Source organism: Stegostoma tigrinum, chromosome 16 (assembly GCF_030684315.1).
Source record: "Stegostoma tigrinum isolate sSteTig4 chromosome 16, sSteTig4.hap1, whole genome shotgun sequence".
NCBI classification, from domain to species: domain Eukaryota; kingdom Metazoa; phylum Chordata; class Chondrichthyes; order Orectolobiformes; family Stegostomatidae; genus Stegostoma; species Stegostoma tigrinum.
The window spans coordinates 65,845,838-65,873,199 of NC_081369.1; the positions used below are offsets into that span (position 1 = coordinate 65,845,838).

The window sequence follows — 27,362 nt, forward strand, 5'->3', positions numbered from 1 at the left end:
TTAGAATGCTCTGCCTCAGAGGATTCTGCAGGGGCTTGACAGGGTAAATGTGGAGAGGATGTTTCCTCACATGGGAAAGCCGAGGACCAGAGGGCACAGTCTCAATTTAAAGGGGCACCAATTTAAGACTGAGATGAGGAGGACATTTTTTCTCAAGAGGGCTATAAATCTTTGGAAATCCTTGTAAATCCTTGCTCCAGAGAACTGTGGTGGCACAGTCTTTGTGTATATTTAATTCTGAAAGATATCTAGGGTTGGGGTAAAGGTGGAAAAGCAGATATTAGGAATGTCAGTAAGGCATTTGATAAGGTTCCCTATGACAGGCTGATGGAGAAAGTGAAGTCACATGGGGTCCAGGGATGTGCTAGCTAGATGGATAAAAAGACTGGCTTGGCTACACGAGACAGAGGGTAGTAGTAGAAGGGAGTTTCTCAAATTGGAGACCTGTGACCCGTAGTGTTCCACAGGGATCTGTGCTGGGACCACTGTTGTTTGTGATATATGTAAATGATTTGGAGGAAGGTGTAGGTGGTCTGATCAGCAAGTTTGCTGATGACACTAAGATTGGTGAAGTAGCAGATAGTGAAGGGGACTGTCAGAGGTTACAGCAGAATATAGATAGACTGGAGAGTTGGGCAGATAAATGGCAGATGGAGTTCATTCCGGACAAACGCGAGGTGATGCATATTGGAAGATCAAATTCAAGGGCAAACTATACAGTAAATGGAAAAGTCCTAGGGAAAATTGATGAACAGAGAGATCTGGGTGTTCAGGTCCATTGTTCCCTGAAGGTGGCAACGCAGGTCAATAGGGTGGTCAAGAAGGCATATGGCATGCTTTCCTTCATCGGATGGGGTATTGAGTGCAAGAGTTGGCAGATCATATTGCAGTTGTATATGACTTTGGTTCGGCCACATTTAGACACCGTGTACAGTTCTGGTCGCCACATTACCAAAAGGATGTGGATGCTTTGGAGAGGGTGCACAGGAGGTTCACCAGGATGTTGCCTGGTATGGAGGGTGCTAGCTACGAAGAGAGGTTGAGTAGATTAGGATTATTCTCATTACAAAGACGGAAATTGAGGGGGGAACCTGATTGAGGTCCACAAAATCATGAGGGGTATAGACAGCATGGATAGCAAGAAGCTTTTTCCCCCCCAGAGTGGAGGACTCAATTACTAGGGGTCATGAGTTCAAAGTGAGAGGAGGAAAGCTTAAGGGAGATATGCGTGGAAAGTTCTTTACGCAGAGGATGATGGGTGCCTGGAACGCGTTGCCAGCGGAGGTGGTAGACGCAGACACGTTAGCGTCTTTTAAGATATATTTGGACAGGTACATGGATGGGCAGGGAGCAAATGGACACAGACCGTTAGAAAATAGATGACAGGTTAGGCAGAGGATCTTGATCGGCACAGGCTTGGAGGGCCGAAGGCCTGTTCCTGTGCTGTAATTTTCTTTGTTCTTTGTTTGTCAGGGTAGTGTCCGATTGGCAGAGCACGGTCAATGGCCTACTCCTATTCCTAATGATCCTGATTGGTCATGCCTTAGCTATGCAATCCCTCCCCTTACTCTCTTCTTAAAAATTTACCTCCTTTGGCCAAGCACACAGCCAGTTGTGCCTATACCTCATTAACATGTAGACAGATTTCTAGCTGGTAACAGTCCTTGGTACAGTCTGCGATATCATAGCTGCTACACAAGCACAAGTTATTGTTACAGCCTCTTACAACGATCATGGGGTTGGACTGCAGTACTGAGAGTCATAATGCATTGTGTTAGAACTTTATACAATATCAAAAGGTAGAACAAAGAAAATACAATCAAGAAAGAATTAAAGTTTTAATCTTCATTCTTATGACTGAAGACTGCAGTATTGGCTGTTAAATGAATGCAGTGTATAAAGTAAGTGTAGAGATTCAAATCTTTCAGCATGAAATATCCTGAGCATTTCATTCTGGTATGCAACATCACATCAACATCTGATTTTTATTTTAGTAGCATCTACACAGAAAAGCATTTGGTTCTAACACAAGGTTTAAAACAACCCTCTATTAAAAAGGAGTACTTTCTGACATCATTAAATAGTAAAGGATACCAAAATTTATCCTTACAAAAGAAGGGGCCGTTATATAAAATATTATATATATTTAAGGCAGCACTGCCGTAACAGACTGCTCCTGCAATGGGGTGGTGAAGACAGAATCTGTACCAGACAAGAGCTCAGGGAAATACTGTTGGCCCACAACAGTGAAAGTGGAACTACAGTGGGGCAAGGTGTCAATGTTTGTTGCAGTTGGCCACAAGAGGCAGCTCAGTATTCTGGAAATGTTTTTGGTGAATGTGGAGTATGAAGGGGTGAAACTCTGTGTGGGAGAATGTTCAGAACCTGTGGGAGGAGTTCAAATGGGAAGGGGAAGAGGGTCTATGGTAGGATCAAATGCTCTTGGGCTGTACAAGGAGATTCAATGAATGGTAGTGTCAGTGGTGAGAGTACAGGAGGAGCTGCAGCCTTTCTGCTTACTGTTTTGTTGTTTAGCTGAATTGCTGCATTTGACACAGCAGGTCTTCGTCTTTGCTGTTCAATGGTGATTTTCAGAAAAACATTCCAGAAGTGCTTGAGGCATCTCACTCCTTCTACGTGTTCAAATCTAAAAATGACCTATCGCCAAAAAAACAAACTGACGCTTTGATACACAGGACACATTCTCCTGGGCCCCACTACTTCCTCTATCTTCAGCTGTTAACACTGTGCTGTGGTTGGTAGGTTTCTCCTGTGCAGCCCTTGCGATCCTTGAACAACACAGCCCTCCTCTTAACTTGACCAACCTTTCAGCATGGCCTGATCCTTTCTGTCCGCTGCCCTCTAACTACATCCATCACTGTCTCCCAGGATTCCTGCTGCAGTCAGGTACAGTAAGGGCATGCGAAGGCTGTATGTAGAATTCCAATCCTGGCAAATCCAGTCATATCCATTCGGCACACTCTGAACTTCAACATAGTACACAGCATGAGCACAGGGACCGGCCTGTATTTTATCTGTCAGACAAATAGAAAGCGGGACATAACACCAGCGCCTTTGTCGGATGCTCACTGATGATGTTACCTAGGATGGTGATGAAACATCTGAAAACTAACCTTCCAGCTCAGCGAGCAAACTCACATCTAGAACCTCAACCTGAGCTACAAATCTTCTCAAAACTCGATAAAAAGGAGTTTTAGTACATTGATGGCTGCGCTCTTGCAAATGTCAGTGAATTTAGAGGAAATTGTGTTTTTTGAGGGGGAGAATATCTTCTTCTACAACATTCATTCCACTTAGTGTAAAGAAAACATTTGTCTCCATCATCAAACAACTCATCAATGAACAGCATTGGGCTCTGCTCACTCCACAACTGAAGAGAAACTAAATCAGCAAGCTGAAAATAGGCAGGACATTTATAAAATGCATAATACTTATTCAATAACTGTCTTTACAAAATGTCATTTTTCAACAACCATAAGATTCCCCTTAATGCAGCAGAAAATGTACAGGGTTTACCTTTTCAACAAGATTTAAAAAGAATTTCCTATATAGCAACATAACTTTATCATAGGGCCCCATACAGAGACACACAAATATTTCATCAGTACATTAGAAAACACATCTTCCTATTATTATAGATAAAGTGTGTTCCATCTTAAAGTTGGACTTTCTTAAAAAATGCAATAATGTCACTGCTAATTTCGTAAGTCATTCATTCTAGAAACAAAAATACTGTGGCACATTCAGCAAGATCACAGCATTTAACCCCTCAACTCTCCAATATCCTTTGCTGTTTTGAATTACAACTTGAAAAATTGATTTATAAACATGCTGGAAAATTAGTACACTAGATTTTTTTAAAAATCTGACTTCTAATTGAAAGGAGAACAGACATTCTATGAAGTATATTCCTTTGTATCTATTTTCTTTCTTTTTGCCCCAATTATAACCTTGAAAAGTGTTCTCCAATTTTCCCTTGGATTGGAAACTTGCACAAGTCGCTCTGCTATTTGGGAAAGAAGAATAGAAGCCAAGGAATTCCAGCCCAGAGTTTCCTGACAGCGGCTATCGGGAAATTACTCAAGTCTAGAATTCGAGGCAATGTGATTGAAATCACACGGAACAGCTAATCTGACAGAACCACCAAGGATTTGAAATGGACAGTCATACCTGACTGACCTGATTTAGCTGCTTGAAGAGGTCGTTCTAAAGTACATGAAGGTTAATGTCTACAGGCAATGTAATCTTGAAGACATTTGATAAGGTTGCTCATAAGAGACCCAGCTGAAGTTGGAGCTCATGAAATTGAAGATTTCAATATTGACCTGGTTGGGAAATTGGCCGTCAGCTGGAGTAGGGTGGATTGACAATATACTATGATTGGAAGGAAGCTGATGAGCTCTTCCTGCAGGGACTAGTGGCCTCAACTCTTCACTGCAATCAGAGCAGGGTTTGATGATGGGGGTAGAAGGCTATATCAACAGATTTGATCATGACACAAAGGTAGGCAGCACTGGAAGCAGAGCGAAATTAGTCTGAATCATCAGCTCATCCACTTTAATTAAACCTAAAATGAAAAGAACAGGAGATTCTCAAAATGATGGAAAGCTGGAAACAATTAGGAATGGTAAAGCTCATTAAAATGTAATGAGTAGATAAAGGAAATATTGAAACAGGTGATTGAAATGCTGACTTTTACAACTTGAGACAAGAACAAGAGGACTGAATGTCATGCTTCAGCTGTTCAAAGTCCAACTGAAACCATGCTCAGCTTTGAGCACTGCCTTTGGAATAAATGGAGTGTATATTTTCTGAATATTACTGTGTACTGCAGCAATGTATTTACTGCTCTCATTTTTCTAGATGGTAGCAGTTCCAAGTTCGAAAGGTGTAGATAAAATGTTAAAAATGGAGGCCCACTTTATCAGTGATTGATGTGAAAGAATTCTCTGATATTATTCACAGAAAATCAGGGGTCTCTCACCTCAACCAAGACAACTCATTCACCTCATTGTTGTTTGCAGGATATTACTGGGCCAATGCAGTTTAAAGAAATCATAATGTGTGCATAAAATCTGTGTATTGAGACATTTGTGCTGATTCTTTTAGTGAGAGTTACACAGCAGGCAATAAATGAGAGAGATGTGCAAGAGGATTATATTCTGAGACCTGCCACTTGCAATTCAGCAGCCAGAATATTCTATTAAATAGAAGGGCTAAGGCAAATGTGCAAAGAATTTCTATAAACAGTGTTCCATACATGCAACATCTGGGAACACTCCACAATGCAACCTTGCAAATAATTGTGAATGTAATGTAATGGGAGATGGAGATCGAGGCTCGAGCAGTCTATCACAGGCACAGTTTGTCAGCAGCTACAGTGCAATGCCAGGTAACTGCACAAAAATGACAGATTCCAATCCAATGGGATCTCCCTTGTTGCTACCTCATAGTCATGAATGAGGCCAGTGAAGAGCAGCAATGGGGGAAGGTGAGGTGGATGAGAAAGGGGCACAGTGATTCCCAGCAACAAAAAGAATAGAGACAGGCAGGAAACGAGGGTGAAGGGCTGCTGAGCAGGAGACTGTGATCAGAAGCTGTGATTAATTCCAGACTCTGGAATGTTGATCTGGATGGAAACAAGGCAATAGAGGCAGTCCCAAGGAGGAGGCAACATTTAAACTGTGTAAATTGGCTCAAAACTACTTCCCTTGTTCTGTTATCTACTTTATAAAACTGAACACAAATTCTGAAATTGCCCTCATGAGATTCTCTGGAACAGAATTAGTGCACTCCTCTAAAGTAAGCAACAGTGCTGCCTTCTGAAACTGAAGGGAAAACCAAACAGCCAGCAAACCAGACAGAAAAATAATAGCAAGGCTAGTGTTTCAGGCAGGAACCACACCAAATCCCACCTGTCTCTGTCAGACTTCAAAATCTCCCAAACCCCCCTGCAACCAATTCAAATCCTGAGCGTGTGATAAATGGACTACCCACAATGTTAATGTGCATCTACATTTCTGACTCTGCTGGGTATTGCTACTAACTGTTTAAACAACATTTCTCAAGTCAACAGGCCCATGCTCGCTGCCAGACCTTGACATTCCAGCACTCTACGCCCCGAACCAAATGAAATAAACACAGTGAAACTGCCGCTTAGCAAGTTTGATAGTGGAAACCCACAGTCTTTTCTACAAGATCACAGCTCAACGTCAACAGACAGAGAACTGAAGAGAGGAGCAAAGGGGTTGGGGAGAGACCCCAGCAGCTAGATGGAGCATTTCCTGCACTGAATCAGCACTGGTGACATCAGTAGCTGTTTGAGGGCACTTTTAGTTTCTGCGGCGTCCATTTTGTAAACTGCTGCTTTTCTCCACTCTAAGAACTCTGAATACTCTCCAAACACAGGATCACTGAACGTAATGCTCTTACCAATAGCAGAAATATATGATTTTAAAAATTTAAATTAAAATAGACAATTCAAAGAAAAACCCCTTTCTGCAAAAATCTGGGCACAGTTGACACCCACTTCCCTGTCTACTGCCCTAGGCTGTTAGCCTCCTGCCCAGAGCCAGTGTTTTCAGTAAATGGTGGGTGCCCACTGTCAGAGAAATTATGGGCATGCTCGAGAAACAAATCCTTTAAGACGCTCAGCTCCTTGCTGAGCAGCTTGATTTTTGCTTCCAGCCGCTCATTCTCCTCCTTCAGCTCATTGACTCTCTGCTGCGTGTCCTGAGCTTTCTGCTTACTCTTTAATCGGCTCTTCCTCACAGCCATGTTGTTGCGTTCCCGACGCTGTCGGTACTCTTCGCTCTCCTTGTTGTAGCTCACACTCTTCTTGTTCTGTTTGCTGGGTGCCATGGCCTTGCCAGCCCCCGAGGGGCTGAGTGGATGGATTTGCGGGACTTGCTGTACGCTGCCACTGTCATTACCCTGTAGCTGCATTCTGCTCACTCCATTCTGACCCGTGTTCTCTTTGGGATGAGCGGAAATGGCAGGACGTGCACTCATTTGGGTCAGTCACTTTTATGATGTGGACTCTCTTCACGGTGAGTTTATAAGGAGGGAGACACGCTCCCAGGTGTAAGGTGATGCGTAGCAGGTCCACAGAACCTAGAAACAAAAGTAGGATTATAGGTAACAGCACAGAAACTGACACAATTTCAAATGGAATTGGATTTCTACAACAGGTTCTACTTTTACAGACATTGTTTCATTTATAGTTTTCGTCTTTGAAAAGCTTTGGAATCTTTCATTCAATTAGTGTTGCTATAAACATGTTGTCATTTGGAAATGACATGCACCTGGTCTGTGGATACTTCAGCAGGGTGATAGCAATGAGACAAACAGAGACAGAATCATCCCATTTTTGGCCCCATGTGTTTAGTAATCTGTGCAATGCAATCTCTCGGGTTGGGGAGAAACTGGGGTTACCTGGCTCTCAACTCAAGAAAAGCTAACCAACCAACATGTTAACAGCATTTCCTCGCTTCACACATGCACAGATTTCAGTTTGTTTATAGAGGCCCAGGTCTAGTGATTCGCAGAAACTGTTGATGGTTACAGCAGATAGTGCTGAGACTAATTACAACTGGTGGACTTTGCACTGTGTCAATTTGCCAGCCAATTGAGTGAACGCTGTATTACAGACCACAGTTGTGCTTTCAAACTTACTTCAGAGCAGAATGGGGAGCCTGGGAATGGGGTAAAAGCATCCAGACATCAATAAATGATGAGCATGAGGTGAAAAAGTCAAAGGAAGAACAGGATTGATTCTTATTAAAACAGCGCTCCCAAATGAATAATATGAAATAAATCAGTGAAACTTTAACAATTCTTTCTCATATGTCTCCTGCACACAATCCTAAATCTGTGTCCCCCAACCTTGTATCATTAGCTAATGGAACAGCAATTCCTCATCTCTCTTGACAAAACTTGTTACAACTTTGTAAAACAAAAGTAGTTTCTACTTAACCTGTTCAGTGATATTATTACTCATTCTGGAGCAGGTGGGATTTGAACCCAGGTCTCCTGGCCCAGAGGTTGGGACACTAGTGCAGCACTAGAATCCTGTTTCCTTAGTCAAATCCCACTTCAAACCCCTGTGCTCCAATGAGAACAATCTCAGTTTTTCCAACCAAACTTTGTCACTAAAATCCTTCATCCCTGGAACCATTCTGATAAATCTCCACTCCACCCTCTCAAGTAGCCTCACATCCTTCCTAAAGTGCAGTGACCTGAACTAGGTGCAATATTCCAACTGGCACCTAACCAGAGTTTTATAAAAGGTGCAGAAAAATGTCCCTGCTTTTGTAACCAATGGTTCTACTTATAAAAATCTGAAAGATCCCACTTATTTCGCTAATCATCTCCCATTATATCCTGTCACCTTCAAAGATTGATCAAGATGTGGGCTTTGTGGAAGACATGAAAACATTAGCATGAAAAGTGCAAGTTTTTTCAAAATTCCAACCGGTTTACTAATGTTTTCAGGGATCTCTTCCCAATCCAGGTTCCAGGGCAACAGATCCTGCTGTATCAAACAGGGAATAATCAAAAAAGATTTAAAACAAAAATTATTTAATTAAAAATTGATACAATATAGCTGAATCTAAGGTAGAAGTAACACCAGCGACGAACCCAACATTGTTCTGCAGAACATACCCAAGGGGTAGTATATCTCAGGAGTAACACACATTAAAAGAACATATGGGAGGGCACATCCAGCCAGGTCACACGCACACAACTCTAGGATAATAAAAGGTGCAATCACTGTGATGGGGTTATACTACAGCCAGCAGCAGATAGAAAAGATATGTAGGCAGATCATGGAAAGATGTTAAAAGATGCAGTTATTGAAGCTGGTGATTTTAATGTTGACTGGGGTTCCCTTTGTGCCAGCGCCTTAGGAGCAGCAGCATTTGTTAAGTGCATCCAGCAGGGTTTCTTGAAACAGAGTGTAGATAGTCCAACAAGGCAAGGGATCATAACTAAACTGAGGAATGAACCTGGTCAGGTGATCAAAGATTCAGTGGGGGAGCATTTTGGAAACAGTGATCATATTTCTGTAAGTTTTAAGACAATTATGGATAAGGATAAGACTGGTCCTCAGGTGAAAGTGATAAGACTGGTCCTCAGGTGAAAGTGATAAGACTGGGAGAAGGTTAGTTACAATAACATTAGGAAGGAGGAATTAGATGGGGGCGTTGCAGTTTGAGGGTAAATCCACATCTGACATGTGGGAGGTTTTCAAAGGCCAGCTGATTGGAGTTTAGGACCAGTACGTTCCTGTGAGGATGAGAGATAAGGATGGCAAGATTTGGGAACTCAAGATGACAATACATATTGAAAGTTTAGTCAAAAAGAAAAAAAGGAAGTATACATAAAGGTTTAGGAAACTGGAATCAGACAAAGCCCTTGAGGAACGTAGTAGGAAAGAACATAAAGAAAGGATTAAGAGGGCCAAAAGGAGCCATGAAATGTCTTTGGCAAATATTTTTTACCTACATAAGGAGCAAGAGGGTAACTAGAAAAAGGGCAGGCCCACTCAAAGACATAGGAGAGAATTTATGCATGGAGCCAGAGGATGTGGGTGAGGTCCTTAATGAGTACTTTGCATTGATAGTCACCAAGAAGGGCATGAATGATTGTAAGGTTAGGAAGGGGTGTGTTGACACTCTAGAACATGCCAATATTAAGGTTGTGGTGTTTAACATCTAGACAACCATTAACAGAAAAGTCCCCAGAGCCCAATGGGATCTATCTCAGGATATTGAGGGGCCAAGGGAGGAAATTGATGGGGCTTTGACAGAGATCTCTTAAGCGAATAGCAAGATTCCAGAAGACTATAGAATTGCCAATGTTGTTGTTCCATTATTTAAGAAAGGTAACAGGAATAAACTAGGAAATGATAGGTTGGTGATCCTTATGTCAGTGGTAGGGAAATTTTGGAAAAGATTCTTAGGGACAGGATTTACTCACGTTTGATAAAGAATGGCTTTATTAGGAATAGTCAATGTGGCTTTGTGCAGGAGAGATCTTGTATCACAAATCTGACTCAGTTCTTTTGAGGAAGTGATGAAAATGATTGATGAGGATAGGGCAGTGGGTTGTCGACTTGCAGTTTATTAAAGCATTTGACAAGGTCCCTCATGGTAGGCTGGTTCAGAAGAGTAAGTCACATGGGATCCACAGTGAGTTTGACAGCTGGGTACAAAATAGGCTTGCTCATAGAAGACAGAGGGATGGAGAGGTGTTCTTCTGACTACAGGTCTGTTACCAGTAATGTTCTGCAAGGATCAGTGTCGGGACCTCTTATTTGTAAGGTATATAAATAATTTGGATGAAAACATAAAACTAAGAACCACAGCTACTGGAATTATGAAACAATAACTGAAACTACTGGAGAAACTCAGTGGATCGGTCAGCAACAGAGGAAAGAAAGGAGAATTAACGTGTCAAGTCCAGTGACTCTTCAACTGAATAAAACCCAAAAGACCTGTGGATGCTGTAAATCAGGAACAAAAACAAAGTTGCTGGAAAAGCTCAGCAGGTCTGGCAGCATCTGTGGAGGAGAAAACAGCTTTTCGGGTCCAGTGATCCTTGTTGTTGTGACTCCAACAGAATTTCATCGATCAGTGGACTCGAAACATTAACTCTGCTTTCTTCTCTCTGATGCTGCCGGGCTTGCTGCTGCGGATGAAAATGCAGGTGGGTCTGATTTGTAACTTTGTAGATGGCACAAAAATTGGTGGAGTTGTGGCTATTGAGGAAGGTTGTCAAAGTATATAGCAGGTCACAGATCAGTTGGAAAGTTGGGCAGACAAATGGCAGATGGAGTTTAATCCGGACAAGTGTGAGGTGATGCATTTTGGGAGGTCAAATGGAACAGGGAAATATACAGTTAATGGCAGGACTCATGGGGGCATTGATATTCAGAGGGATGTCAGGATACAAGTCCATAGCTCCTTGAAAGCGGCACCACAAGTGAGTAAGGTGGTAAAGAAGTCTTGCTTGCCTTCATCGGTTTGAGAACTGAGTATAAAGTGTTGCCATATCATGCTGCAGTTGTATACAATTTTAGTTAGATCACAATTGGAGCAGTATGTGCAGTTCTGGTCGCCACACTGTAAGGAGAATGTGGAGGCTTTGAACAGCATGTAAAAAAGAGATTTACCAGGATGTCGCCTGGATTGGAGTGTACAGGTTACAAGGAGACATTAGACATACTTGCATTATTTTCACTAGACTGTCAGAGGCTGAGGGGCGACCTGATAGTAGCAACGCAAAGATAGAGAAACGTGCAGACAGGACAGTCTGAGTGTTATTCCCCAGGGTGGAGCAGGGAAAGGGCACTGGTTTAAGATGAGAAGGAGAAAGTTGAAAGGAGATTTGTTAGGAGTAACCAGAAGGCAAAGTACTGGGCTAATGGTAAGATTCTTGGTAGGGTAGGTGAGCAGAGAGATCTCGGTGTCCATGTACACAGATCCTTGAAAGTTGCCACCCAGGTTGACAGAGCTGTTAAGGCATACAATGTTTCAGCTTTTATTAATAGAGGGATCGAGTTCCGGAACCAAGAGGTTATGCTGCAGCTGTACAAAACTCTGGTGCGGCCGCACTTGGAGTATTGCGTAGTTCTGGGCACCGCATTATAAGAAGGATGTGGAAGCTTTGGAAAGGGTGCAGAGGAGATTTACTAGGATGTTGCCTGGTATGGAGGGAAGGTCTTACGAGGAAAGGCTGAGGGACTCGAGGCTGTTTTCGTTAGAGAGAAGAAGGTTGAGAGGTGACTTAATTGAAACATATAAAATAATCAGAGGGTTAGATAGGGTGGATAGGGAGAGCCTTTTTCCTAGGATGGTGACAGCGAGCACGAGGGGGCATAGCTTTAAATTAAGGAGTGAAAGATATAGAACAGATGTCAGAGGTGGTTTCTTTACTCAGAGTAGTAAGGGAATGGAACGCTTTGCCTGCAACGGTAGTAGATTCGCCAACTTTAGGTACATTTAAGTCGTCATTGGATAAGCATATGGATGTACATGGAATAGTGTAGGTTAGATGGGCTTGAGATCGGTATGACAGGTCGGCACAACATCGAGGGCCGAAGGGCCTGTACTGTGCTGTAATGTTCGATGTTCTAATGAGATGTATGAGGCAATTTTTAAAAAAAATACAGAGGGTATAGGTACCTGGAACGTGCTGCCAGAGGTGGTGTTAGGAACAGATGCAATAGTAATGATTAAGAAGAATTTAGACAGATATGAACAGGCAGGGAAGAGAGGGATACAGGCCATGTGCAGGCAGGTGGGATTAGTTTAGAATAGCATCATAGTTGGTACAGACATGGTGGGTACAGCTAGGTGGTGCACTAATAACAAAACAAATCAGTTAGAATCAGAAGTAACACACTGTGGAGCTGGAGGAACACAGCAGGCCAGGAGGTATCAGAGGGGCAGAAAGTATTTCTGAAGAAGGGTCCCGAACCAAAACGTCAACTTTCCTGTTCCTCTGATGCTGCCAGGCCTGCTGTGTTCCTCCAGCTCCACACTGTGTTATCTAAGTTAGAGTCAATAATCACTCTGCCCACTAAATGTTTAGTCAGGCAGACAATGCCAGAACCAGTGACTCCAATATCTTTTCACAATGAAATATCACCAAGCCAGGTACAGCTTTCAATGACTGTACGCTGGGATTGAGTTACCAGTTACTCTCAGAACTAAGTCTTGCGCCAGTGACAAAGGGACGGCAAACAATGTATTTTCAAAACTACGGCAAAAGTTGTACTGCTTTTCAATATTTGGGAAGGAATATCTTCAATAAATCAAAACTAATCATTCCAAACCACAGTCTGGGAGTGAGATCCAACAACAAACCAGGTCTCAACATGATGCCGACAGTTCCAATTAGGAGGAGGAGGAGGAATTACTAAATCAGGAGAACAAACCGGGACAAAATCTCCTTCACGTTAACCCTGCTTCCTCATTCCCTGCCAATTTCCTTCCCTTCTCCCCTGCAAACGCCAACTCAACATCAGGATACCGATCATGTCCAACGGGGTATGGTTCTACGCTGGGAGACAGCTGTGTAGTAACTGCCCACTTTGCCTCAGTTACAGTGGTGGATGTCCTACAGCTGATTTGTTTTGCTGGGGACTGGAGTTGGCAGGGGTGCTGGGGGAGGAATAACAGCGACTTCCCAGCTGGCTTGTCACAAATCACTGGATGATTAATGCACAAATAAACTCTTGGTGAACCCAATTTTACTAAGGCAATGGACAGTCACTAACTCTGTCCAAATCAGGTTTTAACATGGGGTTCAGCTGCCTGTTCTGAAGGAGGGTCACTGGACCCGAAATGTTAACAAAACATTCCAATTTGTCCCAGGACATTTTCCCATGTCCAGGCCAACATGTACCCCTTCACAAACGCAAAACAATAAAACATAGGACCAGAAGACAGAGGAGCAGAATTGGGCATTTGGCCCATCGAATCTGCTCTGCCATTCAATCATGGTTGATATGTTTCTCAAACCCCTTCTCTTGCCTTCTGCCTGTAACCCTTGTTCCCCTTAACAATCAGGAAATTATCTCTGTTTAAAATACACAATGAATTGGCCTCCACAACCGTCAGCAGCAACAAGTCCACAGATTAACCACCAGCTGATTGAAGAAATTATTCATCTCAGTTGTAAAAGGTCAGCCCTTCACTCTGAGATTGTGTTCTCAGGTCCTCATCTCTCTTACCAGTGCAAACACTTTCTCTACATCCACTCTATCTAGGCCTCTCAGTATTCTGCAAGTTTCAATCAGATTTCCCCTCATCCTTCTCAACTCCAATCGAGTCCTCAACCGCTCCTTATACGACAAGATCTTCATTCCCAAGATCAATCTTGTAAACCTCCTCTGGACTCCCTTCAACACCAGCACATCCTTCCCTAGACTCAGGTCCCACAAATGCTCACAATATTCCAAATGCAACCTGTACAGAGCCTTATACAGCCTCAGCAGTACACCCCTATTCTTGTATTCTAATCCTCTTGAAAGCAATGCTAACATTGCATTTGCCTAACTACCTACTGAACCTGAATGTTGACCAGATTTCTGCACTAGGACCAAGTCCCTTAGTGCTTCAGATTTCTGATACCCTTCCACATTTACAAATTCATTAACACTCTATTCTTCCTACCAAAGTGCATGATCTCACACCTTCCCACATTGTATTACATCTGCCACTTCTCTGTCTACTCTCCTAGCCTGTCCTGCAGCGTTCTGCTTCCTCAAAACGTACCTGTCCCTCCATCTATCTTTGTATCACCTGCAAATTTAGAATAATGCCCTCAGTTCCTTTGTCCAGATCATTAATATATAATGCGATTAGTTAAAGTCCCAACATGGACCCCAGTGACTGGCTGCCACCCTGAGAAAGACCCCTTTATCCCCACCCCCTGCCTTGTGCCAATCAGCCAACCTTCTATCCATGCCAGTGCCTTGCCCCTAACTCCACAGGCACTTATCTTAATTAGCAGCTTCCTTCTGGAAATCCAAATAGATCATGTTCACTGGCTATACTTTGTCTAACTTGCTCATTACCTCAAAAGAATTCTAACAGATTGGACAGGTATGACCTCGCTCCAATGAAGCCCTACTTTACCAAGCACTTCCAAGTACTGTACAATTTCATCCTTAATACTGGACTCTAAAATCTGACCAACGACCAAGATCGAGCTAACTGGCCTGCCTCGTTCCCTTCTTAAACAGAGCATTACATTAGCCATCATCCAGTCCTCTGGGACCACTGACTCCTGAAAGGTTGTCACTTATGTCATCTACCACATTTCATACAACCCAACAGAAATATCTCAGCTCTAAACCCTCTCTAGGACAACCTGGCGTTAAGCAAGATGCCACAGAAATGAGCATTCTAATACCCCAATAATATCAGTCACTGGGATCAGTTCTCTGAAAGCACCATTTAGAATGTGTTAACACTATTCACTTCTATTAATGCTGCTCTGTCTGCAAGTTTTCAGGTTCAACACTTACATAAGCTTCCAGCCCATGCAGCCATGTGATGTCGAAATCAAGACTCCAACTTGTTTCTTCCCAGGACCTCAAACTGCTCCTCTCCCTCAGGCAGCCCTTCCCTCCCACAGTCTAGAAGCTTCAAAACCTCAAGCTGGGAACCACCTAATCAACTTCTCCCCATTTTTATCATCATCTCTTCGACTCTTTTCAATCTCAACGTTGCGCCCTGAGCCTCAAGCTGTCACTCAACATGATCAGCACAAGGCAATTGACACCCTGTACTGGGTGACATAAAGGCTGGTCTAGCAGTGTTTCAGGGCACAACCAACAGCCAAAACCAGTCTATTACAGCAGCCGCCCTCAAAGTGCATTGCTTCACATTGCTGACTGCATTGCCTGACTCCTTAAATCACTGCTATTCTCTCCCTAAACCTCTCCACCTCTCTACCAGGATGCTACTTTAAATTCACCACGATGACCACGCTACCTGGTCTAGCATTTCCCTAAGTGACTCAGAAAATACTTTCTTCTTCTGGTAATGCTCCTGTGAAGGACCTATGGATGTTTAATAAGGTTCAAGGTATGATTACTAAACAAGATATTATATAACTGGGAGTACAGGAAAGGGAAGATTAAAAACAACTTAAGAAAAACAATATTTCAGTCTGGCAGTACATTTTCCAATTGGAAAGGAGTTATGCAGCTTTGACACTGTCTCATGCCCAGACCCGAATACTTGGGAACTGCACAGTGCAAAGAAGGCTGTAAAATGGATACAGCTGGTACTGCACCACACTCCGTTATTGCACTCTACCAAAATCCCTGGCGTAAGCTCTTACTGTGCATGGGATTTGAATTCCAAGGATAAAGAATTTTACAAAATAGCACTGACTTGCAAAAACAGCAAACCAGCAGCACAGTATATGCCTCAAGATTATTGTTTAAACCAGCATTCACCATCAGTTGTGAATGGAGTTTTTAAATCTCCATAGCCCATGCATTTAACGCAAATAACTTATTCTTACAATGACAAGTTGTTAACGCTTGAAAAGGGGAGCATCAACTTGCATTCACATAGCTCCTTGAATACGATAAACTAGCCTAGAGATCTTACAGAGAGAGATTATCAGACAATTATTTGACAAAGATCCACAAGGACAGCAAAGAGATAAATGAGTGGTTAATCTGTTTTTCATGATGATGAATTGAAGGATCGACATTGGTCAAACCACTGGGATAATCCCTAGCTTGATTTTTTCTAACGTTGTAATGGAAAGTCCCAATGTTCACCAGGGTGCCAGACAGAACCTCATTACTTGTCACGCCCAGAACTGGTTTTCTACCTGGTGTCACTGTTGTTAAGCATCTTGTGATCACATTTAAGGCCTGACATAAATCTAAGTCACTACTGTTGTGCTCACTGGAAAAGATGTTTGTTTTTACTCTGTGAACAAGGTAGAATTCTCAGCAATCTTTCTCCATTATAGGAAACAGCACAACAAAAACAATAAACCTCAAGGAGCTGAGAGTAGCAAGTCAAAACTCAAAACATTCCTGCTCCAGAAAACATCTCTTACCTCTCCATGTCACAGACAAGTTGTTAGTGTCTAACTGTTTCACTGCATTCTCAACAATTTATTTTAATTTTCCCCTGATTGCAATGTCCTACAACACCAGCTAATATATAGTTCCTGTCAACAACTGGTTTAGCTCAGTTGGCTGGATGGCTGAATTGCAATGCAGATTCCCACAATGCCTAAGATTACCTTGCCCCTCATCTGAGGCATGCTGACCCGATTAATGAGGCTCCTGATGAGAAAGTTGCCCTAAATACTCAAATACCTCAAGCACAGAAGGTGGCCCTCTGGGTCTAGGGTGACTTGACTTACAATACATTGCAGAGCCAGCTCTTTCCAGGGATTTACACTGCAGTACATAACTGGAATTACATAAAAACGCAAAACACGAAGACTAGCAGGCACACTTTCAGTCTGCTTTTCAACTGTTCTAGTGGTTAAAACTGATGCTGGTTTTTGGTGTTGGTGAATAGTATTCTGGTTCCCCTGTGGGTTGCCATCAGAACACAAGAACATAAAAAAGGGGCAGGAGTAAACCATTTGGCACACTGAGCTTCAACATCACTTTCCCACCTCCCCCATCACTGATTCCAAGATCTCTAACCTCTATTTTGACCTTGAATGTATTCAGTAATGGAGACCCCACAACTCTCTGTGGTAGGAATTCCACTGACTCACAATAACCCTTTTGGGAGAAGTAATTTCTTCTCATCTCAGTCCCTTATCTGGAGATTGCTTTCCCCCCTCCCCATTCTAGACTCCCTGAGCCATGGGCAGCACCATTGTTAGAAGAATCAAGAGTGGAATTAAATATTGTTAATGTCAGAAAACATTCTCACTCCTACCCTTATGTCAGAAGGAAAGGCATTAATGAAGCAGCAGGAGAGAACTGGGTTGAGAACACAGTTCACTCAGAAAGGGGTGAAAGGGTAATAGAAACAGGCATCCTCATAACATTAAAAAAAATGTAGGATACCCTACAGAGCAGGAACTGGAAAGTGGGGTTAGGCCAAATGGCTACTTGCTAGTTGGTATATACTTGAAGGGCTGAGTGGTCTCCTGTTGTGCTGCTAATTCCTACAATGCACAGCCCAACCACTATTCCTCTACCCACTGCAGCAGTGAACTCCCTTTGACCCAAACTTTGCACAAGCTCCTTAAATACTCAACTGAGATAATGCTTCACCATTACCTCCCTGCCTCAAGCCATCTTCCAAAAGCAAGAACGTTACTTGGGAGAAATTGTTGTAGTGTTTCCTTCCGACACTGATAACAGGGAAAGAGGCTGACTGGGTACAGTTGGAATACTGCTACCTCGGAATCAGGAGGTCCAGATTCAAGTCCCACTTGCCCTGGGAGGTGTGTGTCTTATCATATCCAAATAGATTCCATGAAATGATGTAAACCACACCCATTTGCTATTATTGGAACTGTTCACAATATAGTTTTATTTGATAGTTTAATAGGATTAGATGTTTTCTTAGCTGGATCAACGATGGTCTGAGGAAAATCACAAGATGCTGGAGCAGAAGTAGTCCCTTCAGCTCACTGAGACTGCTCCACTATTCAGCAGACATTACTACAAGACTTCTGCGAGACCTGGGTTCAAATCCCACCATGGGAGAGCGAGAGAGAGAGACAGGCAGACAGACGGACAGAGAGAGACAGACAGGCGGGCACAGGAAGAGAGATGGCTGTCTACATATTGATTTAAACAAAAAACCAGATTATAAAGAGCAAAAGGTCAAGGCTGGTCACTTGTGGTGCTTCAGCTGTGACACTGCGAAACAGATAGCAAAGGACACATCATCGTTAGAAATATACGACCATCAAGTAGATTATTGGAATGATTACAGTATTCATCCTTCAGTCCCATGGTCATCACGGCAAATAAATGACAAGCACTAAGATTTACAGTTAGCATACAATCAAAACAGCACTAGCTCCCAGTGGAAATGAAACACAAAGCATACCCAGGGTCCTGGAGGCTTATAAACATGCAGAGTAGGATATAATCATAGGCCCTTGATTAGGCCACCACCTGCAAATCTTTCAAAATCTACACTATTCTAAAGGTTATCAGTGGTACCAAAATAAGGTATTCACATTCATATAAGGTAGATGACCTAGAGGTTTTACTGCTAGACTATTAATCCAGAGATCCAGATAATGTTCTGGGCATCGGTGTTCAAATCTTACCATGACATCTGGTGGAATTTGAATCCAATAAAAATTGGGAATTAAGTGCCTAAAGAGGAGTATGAAGCTTTAGGACACAAATGTTCCTACCCGTACTGGCCTGTGATTCCAGACCCACAGCAATTTGATTCACACTCAGATGCACTCTGGGCAATAAATATGCTTGCCTAACCAGTGATGCCTGAAATAACTCCAGAGAGGCTGGTATCACACCAAGCCACTCTTTATTTGTGTACATAGTACCAGACACTGGTCTGGCTTCCTCGGAACCAGCTCTCAGAATGAACAGAACCCCTCTCGCTCCTGTTTATACCTGCCAGCCAAGGCTCCCTGAAGGGGCAATTAATCTGGTCCAAATCAGGGAACTCATTGTTTGAGGTCCACCTGCCTGACCCCTTTGTTACAATCACTATGTCCCTACCCCAGGTTCAAGGACGTAGACCTGTTTTCATTCTCTCCTAGGGCATTTTCACGCTGGGTCTGGTTCGTCCAACTCAGCCTCAGAAACGGGCAGCATGTACAGGACTGTAGCCCACCACTTGCACCCAGACATCTCGGAAAAATTACATCCTGTTCTTCAGGTAGTAACGCTGTCGAAGCTGCAACATCTGGCTTGTCCATCTCAGACTCCAAGGTTCCTCTGACACTGGACGGAAGAGGAGAGGCTGTGGGCTTTGACAGCCTTCCCAGCTGTTCAAGCGGCAGAGTATATTTTGCTCCTGCTGTGTTTACAAGTTGGCAGCTGTCATGCAGTCCACGCTCTGGTTCAGAACCACCTCATCTAGCTGAATTTTGTATGTCATTAGATTTGACCTCCCTTCAACCATGTCTCTTACATATGTAGGGCCATTTCTGTGGCTTCATCAGCATACTTTGTTCCCTGAAGTAAACTGCTTCTCTCGCTTTGAGGAGTCTTGCGTCCAGCATCAGCATTCCTAATACTGTTTTACCCTGGTGGAGTTCAGCCAGTATCCGGCCGTGATCTTTGCATGGGATAATCATTCTTGCTCCCCATAATAAAACGGCATCTTCTAAAAGGATGTGATTTTACAGTGCCCGGAAAGGTCTCAATTCTGGCTGTGTTGGACTTTTGTCCCCATCACCACCATCTGTTTCAGTTTTGCTGGGACTGATGTATCTGTCTGCAGGAGGCAGCTCAAGATGCCTGCATTTGCTATTTGGCCTCCCAGATGGTACTCCAACTTGTAATTGTATTCACTTAGAATTACAGCCCACCACTGAAATTGACCTGAAGCTATGGCACCATGGCCTTGTCCTCTTTCTGTAGCCCCTCTATCAGGGGTTTGTAGTCTGTTGCTATTGAGAATTTATATCCATAAAGTTACTGATGGAACATTCTCATGCCAAAGATGACCACCAAGCCTTCCTTCTCCATCTGGATGTATTTGCACTCTGCAACAGCCAATTCGAGGAAACATACACGATTGTGATTCCTCTCCACTCGACCATCTGTGAGCAAACACTACCCTGGTACTGTACGGGGAGGCACCAGATCTCGCTCGGGATTGCAGTGTGCCAACCTTAGATGACAGCTACTTTTTCACCTCCCTAAAGATTCCAGTTTGGCTGCAAGACTACTTCCAAGGCTGACTGTTTTTCAATAGCAGATGTAAGGGTACCAGGATAGAGGCCAGGTTACAGAAGGACTTCTCATAGTTATTCAGCAACCCAAGGAAAGAGCTAAGCTCCTGTACAGATATGAAAGCTGGGGCACGTTTGATTGTTCTCACTTTATCTTCCAACTGGTGTAACCCCATCTGTTGACTCTGTAGATCAAGTGGGTCACTTGGGGTGCCTTGAACAGAGTTTTCCCTCCTAAGGTGTATACCCGCCTTGGAGAAATGTCTAACTACTATGTCCATGTTCTCTATGTGCTTTTTATTGGTCTCCCCTTTGTTAGCACATCACCCAGATAAATGGTGCCTTGGGTTAGATCTTGTAAAATGTTCTCCATCATCCACTGAGAAATGGCACAGGCTAATGATACCCCAAATGGCAGTCTTATATATCCTTATGGTTATTAACTGTACATACTTCTGGAAATCCTCACCCACTCGCAATTGCCGGTATGCATGGCTCATATCCAGCTTCGTACAAGTCCTCTATGCAACAGTTTGGCTATTTATCCAGCTGTATGAAGCAGTTTACTGTTTGTTTAAAATCCCCACAAAGATGAATCTATCCATCAGGCTTTACTAATCGGTACGGCAGGTGCTGGCCAATCGCACAAACTGGACTGGTTTGATAACCACTTCACTTTCCAGCCTCCTGATTACTGCCTCTACTTTCATCCATAAGGCAAATGGCACTGAGCAGGTGTTGCAAAAACATGGAATTATTTCCTGGTCATCAGGCAAGGCCGCCTTGGATCCTTTGATAGTCCCTAGAGCTTCCTGAGAAACTTCCAGGCATTTAATTAGGGCTTCACTCAGGCAGCCATTTTCTAATTGAAAAATGTTGAGCCAGATGAATATTTCTCAACCAACATCACCCCATCAAGTTTGGGCCTGAGGCTTTTACTACAATCACTGGTAACTGAACTAGCTGTTTCTCATACAAGAAGCTTAAACTGTAAAGGTTCCCCAGTACAGGTTTTCAGTCTAGGCGAGGTCTTATGCAAAATCAAGGATTGGAGTCCAGAGCAAATTTTGTTAAAGACTGGTTCTACAATCACTGACACAGGCATGTCAGTATCAACCTCCATTAGAACTGAGTGACCATTTAAACAGATGTTTATTTTGTGTCACTGATTTGGACATTGCTAAGCAATTTAACTGTTCTAACCCAGATGTAGATAGGCTTTCCAGGGTGTGCACTTTTGTCAATACTGTCCTATGAGTCCTCTTACTCAATTTAGGTCTAGTGGGCCTCTTCTACTGTTTTGAGTCCAGTTACTGGCCACAACTGCAATGGCTTACCAGGCTGAAACCTGAAGAAATTTTTAACTGTGTGGCCGAGGCTTGGCTTTGTTTTGGGGTTTTGTCGTCGAGTGACCTTGAGTCCTTCTGTTCAGGATATGAACTGGGTGAGGCTATGCAACTGCCTTCACTCAAGAGGCATTTCCCAAGCTCAGTCGGACTTGCATTGACATACCCTGCAACTCATATACTGCAAATGCTGCATTTTCTAATGATAAAGCCATTGTAGTACCTGTCTGAAAGCCGACTGGACATCAGATAGTATGCACTTTTACATGTTTACATCATTAATACAACATACCAAACTGTCTCTCAGCATCTCATTAAGGATTAAACCAAAGTGTCATGCCTAGTGTCATGACTAGTGACCTAGTCAAAAATCCCGACACAGATTTCCCTGGTTCCTGAATTAGCGAGTAAAACCAATAGCATCTCAGAATTAGGGGTGGCTTAGGGTCATAAATATTCCATAACTAGATCTGTCATCTCTTGCAAGTTCTAGTATCTGGTACCTCAGGGTAAAGTTAGGCTTCTAACAACCAAAGAAGCTGTGGGTCCACAAGCAGTCAGGAGAATTATTAGTTGCTTTTCAGCGACTCCAACGTCATTTGCTTGGAAAAGAATTACACATTGTTTCCACATACTGGGTCCAGTCTTCAAAAGCAGGATCAAATAAGTCGAGTTTCCCAAATAATGGGATGATGCTGGAAATACTTACCTCAACTCAACTCAAAGACAACAGTTCTGAGCAAATTTCTTTAGGTGTGTATTTTTTTCTCTCCTCGCTACTGAAATAATTCCACAGAGTCCAGTAATGCCTCACCAAGTCACCCTCTAATTACATGTGCATACCACTTGACACTGGTCTGGCTTCCTCGAGCCAGGTCTCAGAGCAAACAGGATGTCTGACACCCCTGTTTATACCTCTCAGCCAGGGCTCCCTGATTGGACCAGATCAACAGCCCCCAATCAGGGAACTCATTCTATGAGGTCCCCCAGTTGACCTCATTACAATTACAACAATACCCACATCCTGCGAACAAATAATAAAAAAATTCCAAGTAAGACGTAGTAGGAACTACCAATGCTGGAGAATCTGAGCTAACAAGGTGTAGAGCTGGATGAACACAGGAGGCCAAGCAGCATCAGAGGAGCAGGAAAGCTGATGTTTCAGGCCTAGACCCTTAAAGAAGTTTGAGTTTGAATTTATCAACTATAGTACAGAAACACACCAAACCCATTAATATAGTTCACTCCATTTCTCATCCAGCACCACTCATATTAAATGATCCTATCAGTAAACATTCCTGGAACCATCACTATTTCACCCTACCTCTAAATGTCCTCTCCTTAAGCAAAAACAGTACTTACGTTTTCAAAGTTCAACAGATGATGTTCTAAGCTATAACTTTGACCAATATAGTAACAACACTAGATCTCACTAATTGCTCAGGATATCAACCCTACAATCTGCCTAGTGGAAGAGTCACATCCAAAATGACGGCAGACTAGGCCTCCTCACCCAGACCTCTTCCACTCCTTCTGTTTCTTTTCTTACCCCCATGTTTTTCTTTCTGGTTTTACCTCCCATCCTTGAAGCTTGAATGAAGTCAGTGCAGACTCCCAGCCTCAAAAGGAACCCAGCACGGAAGCGCAAATTCCAGGCTAAGGCCAATGCAGACTGGGTTTTTCCAGACTTTTTTATTTCTTATTCTAATTTATTCCTATGATTTTGTAGCCAAAGGCAGCATGAAGGTCTGTAATGTTAATTGTTTTATTTCTTTATTTTGCTAATTTTTTCCTTAAGAATCTGTACCTAGGTAAATTTGTACCCGAGATGGCACGGTAAGTGGCTACTTGTAAACATTTCACCGTACCTGTGAGTACATGTGACAATAAAGTTAATTCTAATTCCATGGTTTAAGGCCATTGAAGCACGGACTCCACACAGCCTCCAATGTGCAATCAAGGTGATAAGCTCAGGATCTGGGTCACAATTTCCTGTTCCAAAGGAGCAAGCATTACAACCTGAAACACACCTCAAAAATTGTGATGCTGCTTATACCTGTGTCATTGCTGCTGGGAGCCACATTAAGTAACATGTGCCATGCGGAACACAAAACTGCGGGAACACAAGTGTGGTACAGTCAAAGGTATAGAGATAGCAAGCTGAGTGAGCACAGTGTACACACTGATAGCATTATAATGCCCTCTAACCACTAGCCAGGTATCTATCAACACAACTTTTTCACTGAACATTCAGTAATGATGCAACACCCAGCTACTGTTTCCATCAGCAAGCATCAAGGATAAAGACAGCAGTCTCAGTTTGCAGATAAACCAGCCTATCCCGACCCTTTGTCTCACCATCCCCCGGCTCTGAGCTCAACACCAAGCACTTCAAGGCTTCAATCTAATCTTAGGGCAAGTTTAAAAACGTAATATCATTCTCAAGAATTTGATGTCATTTGATGTTCAAATGCACAGCAGGCTTGAATCACTCGTCCTCTCTGGATTAGATCTGCACACTGGACTGTTTCTGAACCAGAATGCATCGTTCTTGTATCGTCAATAAATCACAACCCTGAACTTGTCCCAGTTTATTAGTCACAGCCTCTTGTGAATTGGACAGTGCTAGTAATCCACAGTCTTGACAGCATACATTGGGATGACACTGAGTTTTCACACACTAATTAATTTATAAACTACAAAGACTGGGTTTTAGCCACTCTCACCCTTGACTAGATTCCAGCCTGTAACCTATTTTGAATGTATTATGTATATCTTTCCTTGGGTAAAGAGACCAAAATTGTAATCGTTCATGTCTAGAAAGTGTTACAAAGTTATCAGCCGGCTAGGCAAGAACCAGATTGCTTAAAAAGGTGAAGGAGCTGGAAAACAATTTTCAATCCCATGATCACAAAGCTGTACTGGGGTTCACCCAGGGTCTTTCCTGGTGCTGGCAGAGCTCTCTCTGGGGCAGAAGCATCATTTGGTGCAACAACTGAGGAGATGATTAAATAGATGGCATGTTTATTGGTCAATGGTCTTGAACACGTGAACATCAATCCAGTATTTGTCAGTCTTAATACAGCTTATGGCCAAAGGAAAATACTTTTACAACTGCAGCAAGACCTCCTTACGCTTACACACCAAACCACTTGCAATCACGCAATGATTCCAGTTTCCTTTCAAATTACTTGCTGCACCTGTGTGGGTCAGCAATGGCAGACTGACATTAATCGCTGGCTTAGTAATCCAGGGACAGGGGAGCTAGGCTTGAATCCCCAATGGCAGATGGCGGAATGTGAATTCAGTAAAAACAAAAGAATATCTGTAACTAAATGTCTAATGATGACCATGAAACCACTGTCGACTGACAGTTGACTAAAGTCCTTCAGGGAGGGAAATCTGCCATTCTTACCTGGTCTGGCCTATAGGTCAACTACACAATTTACTCAAATTCAATCACAAGAAAATCTCTAAAAAAGGAATGAAACCAGATCGACTACCTGGCACTGGAAACAACTGACACCCCTACAAATTCCTCCTCACTAACATCTGGGGGTAGTGCCAAAATTGGAAGAACTGTCTCACAGACTATTTAACCAACAGCATGACACAGTCATACTCAGAATCATACCTTAATGACAAAATCCCAGACACCACCATCACCATCTCTCGGTATGACCTATCTTATTTTCAGGCCATACCCAGCACAGTGCTATACAGTCAGGTTGTTGCCCTTAGAGTCCTCAACGTAAAATCTCATGGCATCACACTAAACATGGGCAAGGAAACTTCTTGTTGGTTACCACGTTTCATCCTCCTTCCACTGATGAATCCGTACTCCTCCATGTTGAACAACGTTTGGAGGAAGCACTGAGGATGGCAATGGTGCAAAATGTACTGTGGGTGGGGATTTCAATATTCACCACCAAGAGTGGCTCAGCAGCAGCACTATCGATCAAGCTGGTCAAGGCGTAAGGACATAGCTGCTAGGCTGTGTTTTTGGCAGATGGTAAGGGAAATAAGACGGAAAACCACTTGACTTCATGGTCCTTATCAGCATCAATAAGAGTGGCCACTACACAGCCTTTGTGGAGATAAAGTCTCACCTTCGTATTGATAATACCTTAGTGTGTTGTGCAGCATTGTCACCTTGCTAAACATAATAGATTTCGAACTGACACTCAGTAGCAGCAGCAGTGTATACTGGCTACAAGATTCACGGCAGAAATTCACCAACACTCCTTAAACTGCACCTTACAAACCCACAACCACTTCCATCTACAAAGGTAACAGGAGCAGATACACCTGCAAGCTCCCCTCCAAACACCACTCCCTTCCCACCCACAGTCCTGACTTGGAAATATATCGCCGTTCCAATCAATGTCACTGGATCAAAATCCTGGAAGTCCCTCCCTAACTGTACCATGGGTTAACCCACTGTACAGACTGTAGTTGTACAAGAAAACAGCTCACCACCACCTCCTCAAGGAAAACAAACGCTGGCCGAGCCAGTGACACTCACATTCCCTAAGTGAATAAACTGTCGAGGATGGCCAAAACAGAACACCATCAATAAGAACTGTCTCCGTTTTTTAAAAAACGTTCTCATCAACCATTTGCTGGCATTATCTCGGAATAAGGGGTCACACATTTAAGGAACAGATGAAGAGAAGCTTCTTCTGAGAGAATACTGAATCTGTGGAACTTTTTACCTTAGAGGGCTATCGAGGCTGGGTTGTTATTTACATTCAAGGCTGGGGTATACAGATATTTACTCAGTATGGAAATTAAGGACTGAGAGAATAGGCAGGAAAGTGGCGTTGAGGATCATCATATCAGCCATGATGTCACTGAATGGCAGGGCAGGCTCGATTAGCTGAATGGCCTAAAACAAGTGGTCTTACTTCCCTACATCTAACACCTCATCTGTCACCTGACTGAGCGCTCCTCAGAGATTACTTCCCACCTAACTTTAGAGCTTACTCAAATCACAGTCTCCCGAAACAGTGATCCTTAATAATAATGCAGAATGAGACCATTCAGCCTATCTCTCCACCAGCTTTCCTAATGAGCATTATGACATGCCTCTATTCTCCCATCCCTTCCCACAACACAGCACACGGTTTAAAGAATCATCCAAAGCCATTTTGAAGTCCTCAGTTGAACCTGCCTCCACACACACACAATCAGGCAAATGTATTCCAGACCAGATTACTCACTGCATGAAGAGGTATTCTATATTACCTCTCATTTGCTTCTTTGGCAAAAACTGTGCCCTCTCATTTTGATGCTTTTATGAATGACAAAGGCTTTACCCTTTCATCTCTATCAAAATCTCTCATGATTTTGAAAACTTCAATCAAGTCTCTGCTCAGCCTTCTCTCCAAGAAAGACAATTCCAACCTCTCCAGTTTATCTTCGTAAGTGAAGCTTAGCACCCTGGAACCATCGTCGGAAATTGTTTCTATACTTTCACCAACACAATCACATCCTTGCTAAAAAGCGTGACACCTAGAATTGTACACAATATCCCACCGGAGATCTAACTAGTGTCTTATAAAGGTTCACCATGAATAAATTCTAGGAGACTAC

At 43.0% G+C, this 27,362-nt stretch overlaps 1 protein-coding gene across 3 annotated transcripts in view; it reads right to left on the bottom strand.

The window, feature by feature from the left end:
- Nucleotides 1–1,824: 1,824 nt before the first annotated feature.
- The window catches only part of cebpg (CCAAT enhancer binding protein gamma), a 31,289-nt gene continuing 5,751 nt past the window's right edge, over nt 1,825–27,362 (bottom strand). For 2 of the 3 annotated variants that reach the window (XM_048546649.2, XM_048546648.2), the window contains exon 2: nt 1,825–7,134. In XM_048546649.2, the coding sequence (XP_048402606.1) occupies nt 6,559–7,032 (474 nt within the window). In that variant the 5' untranslated portion in view covers nt 7,033–7,134 and the 3' untranslated portion in view covers nt 1,825–6,558. Of the gene's footprint in view, nt 7,135–26,482; nt 26,568–27,362 lie in introns of those variants that run through there. The other variant, XM_048546650.2, reaches the window with a different exon arrangement.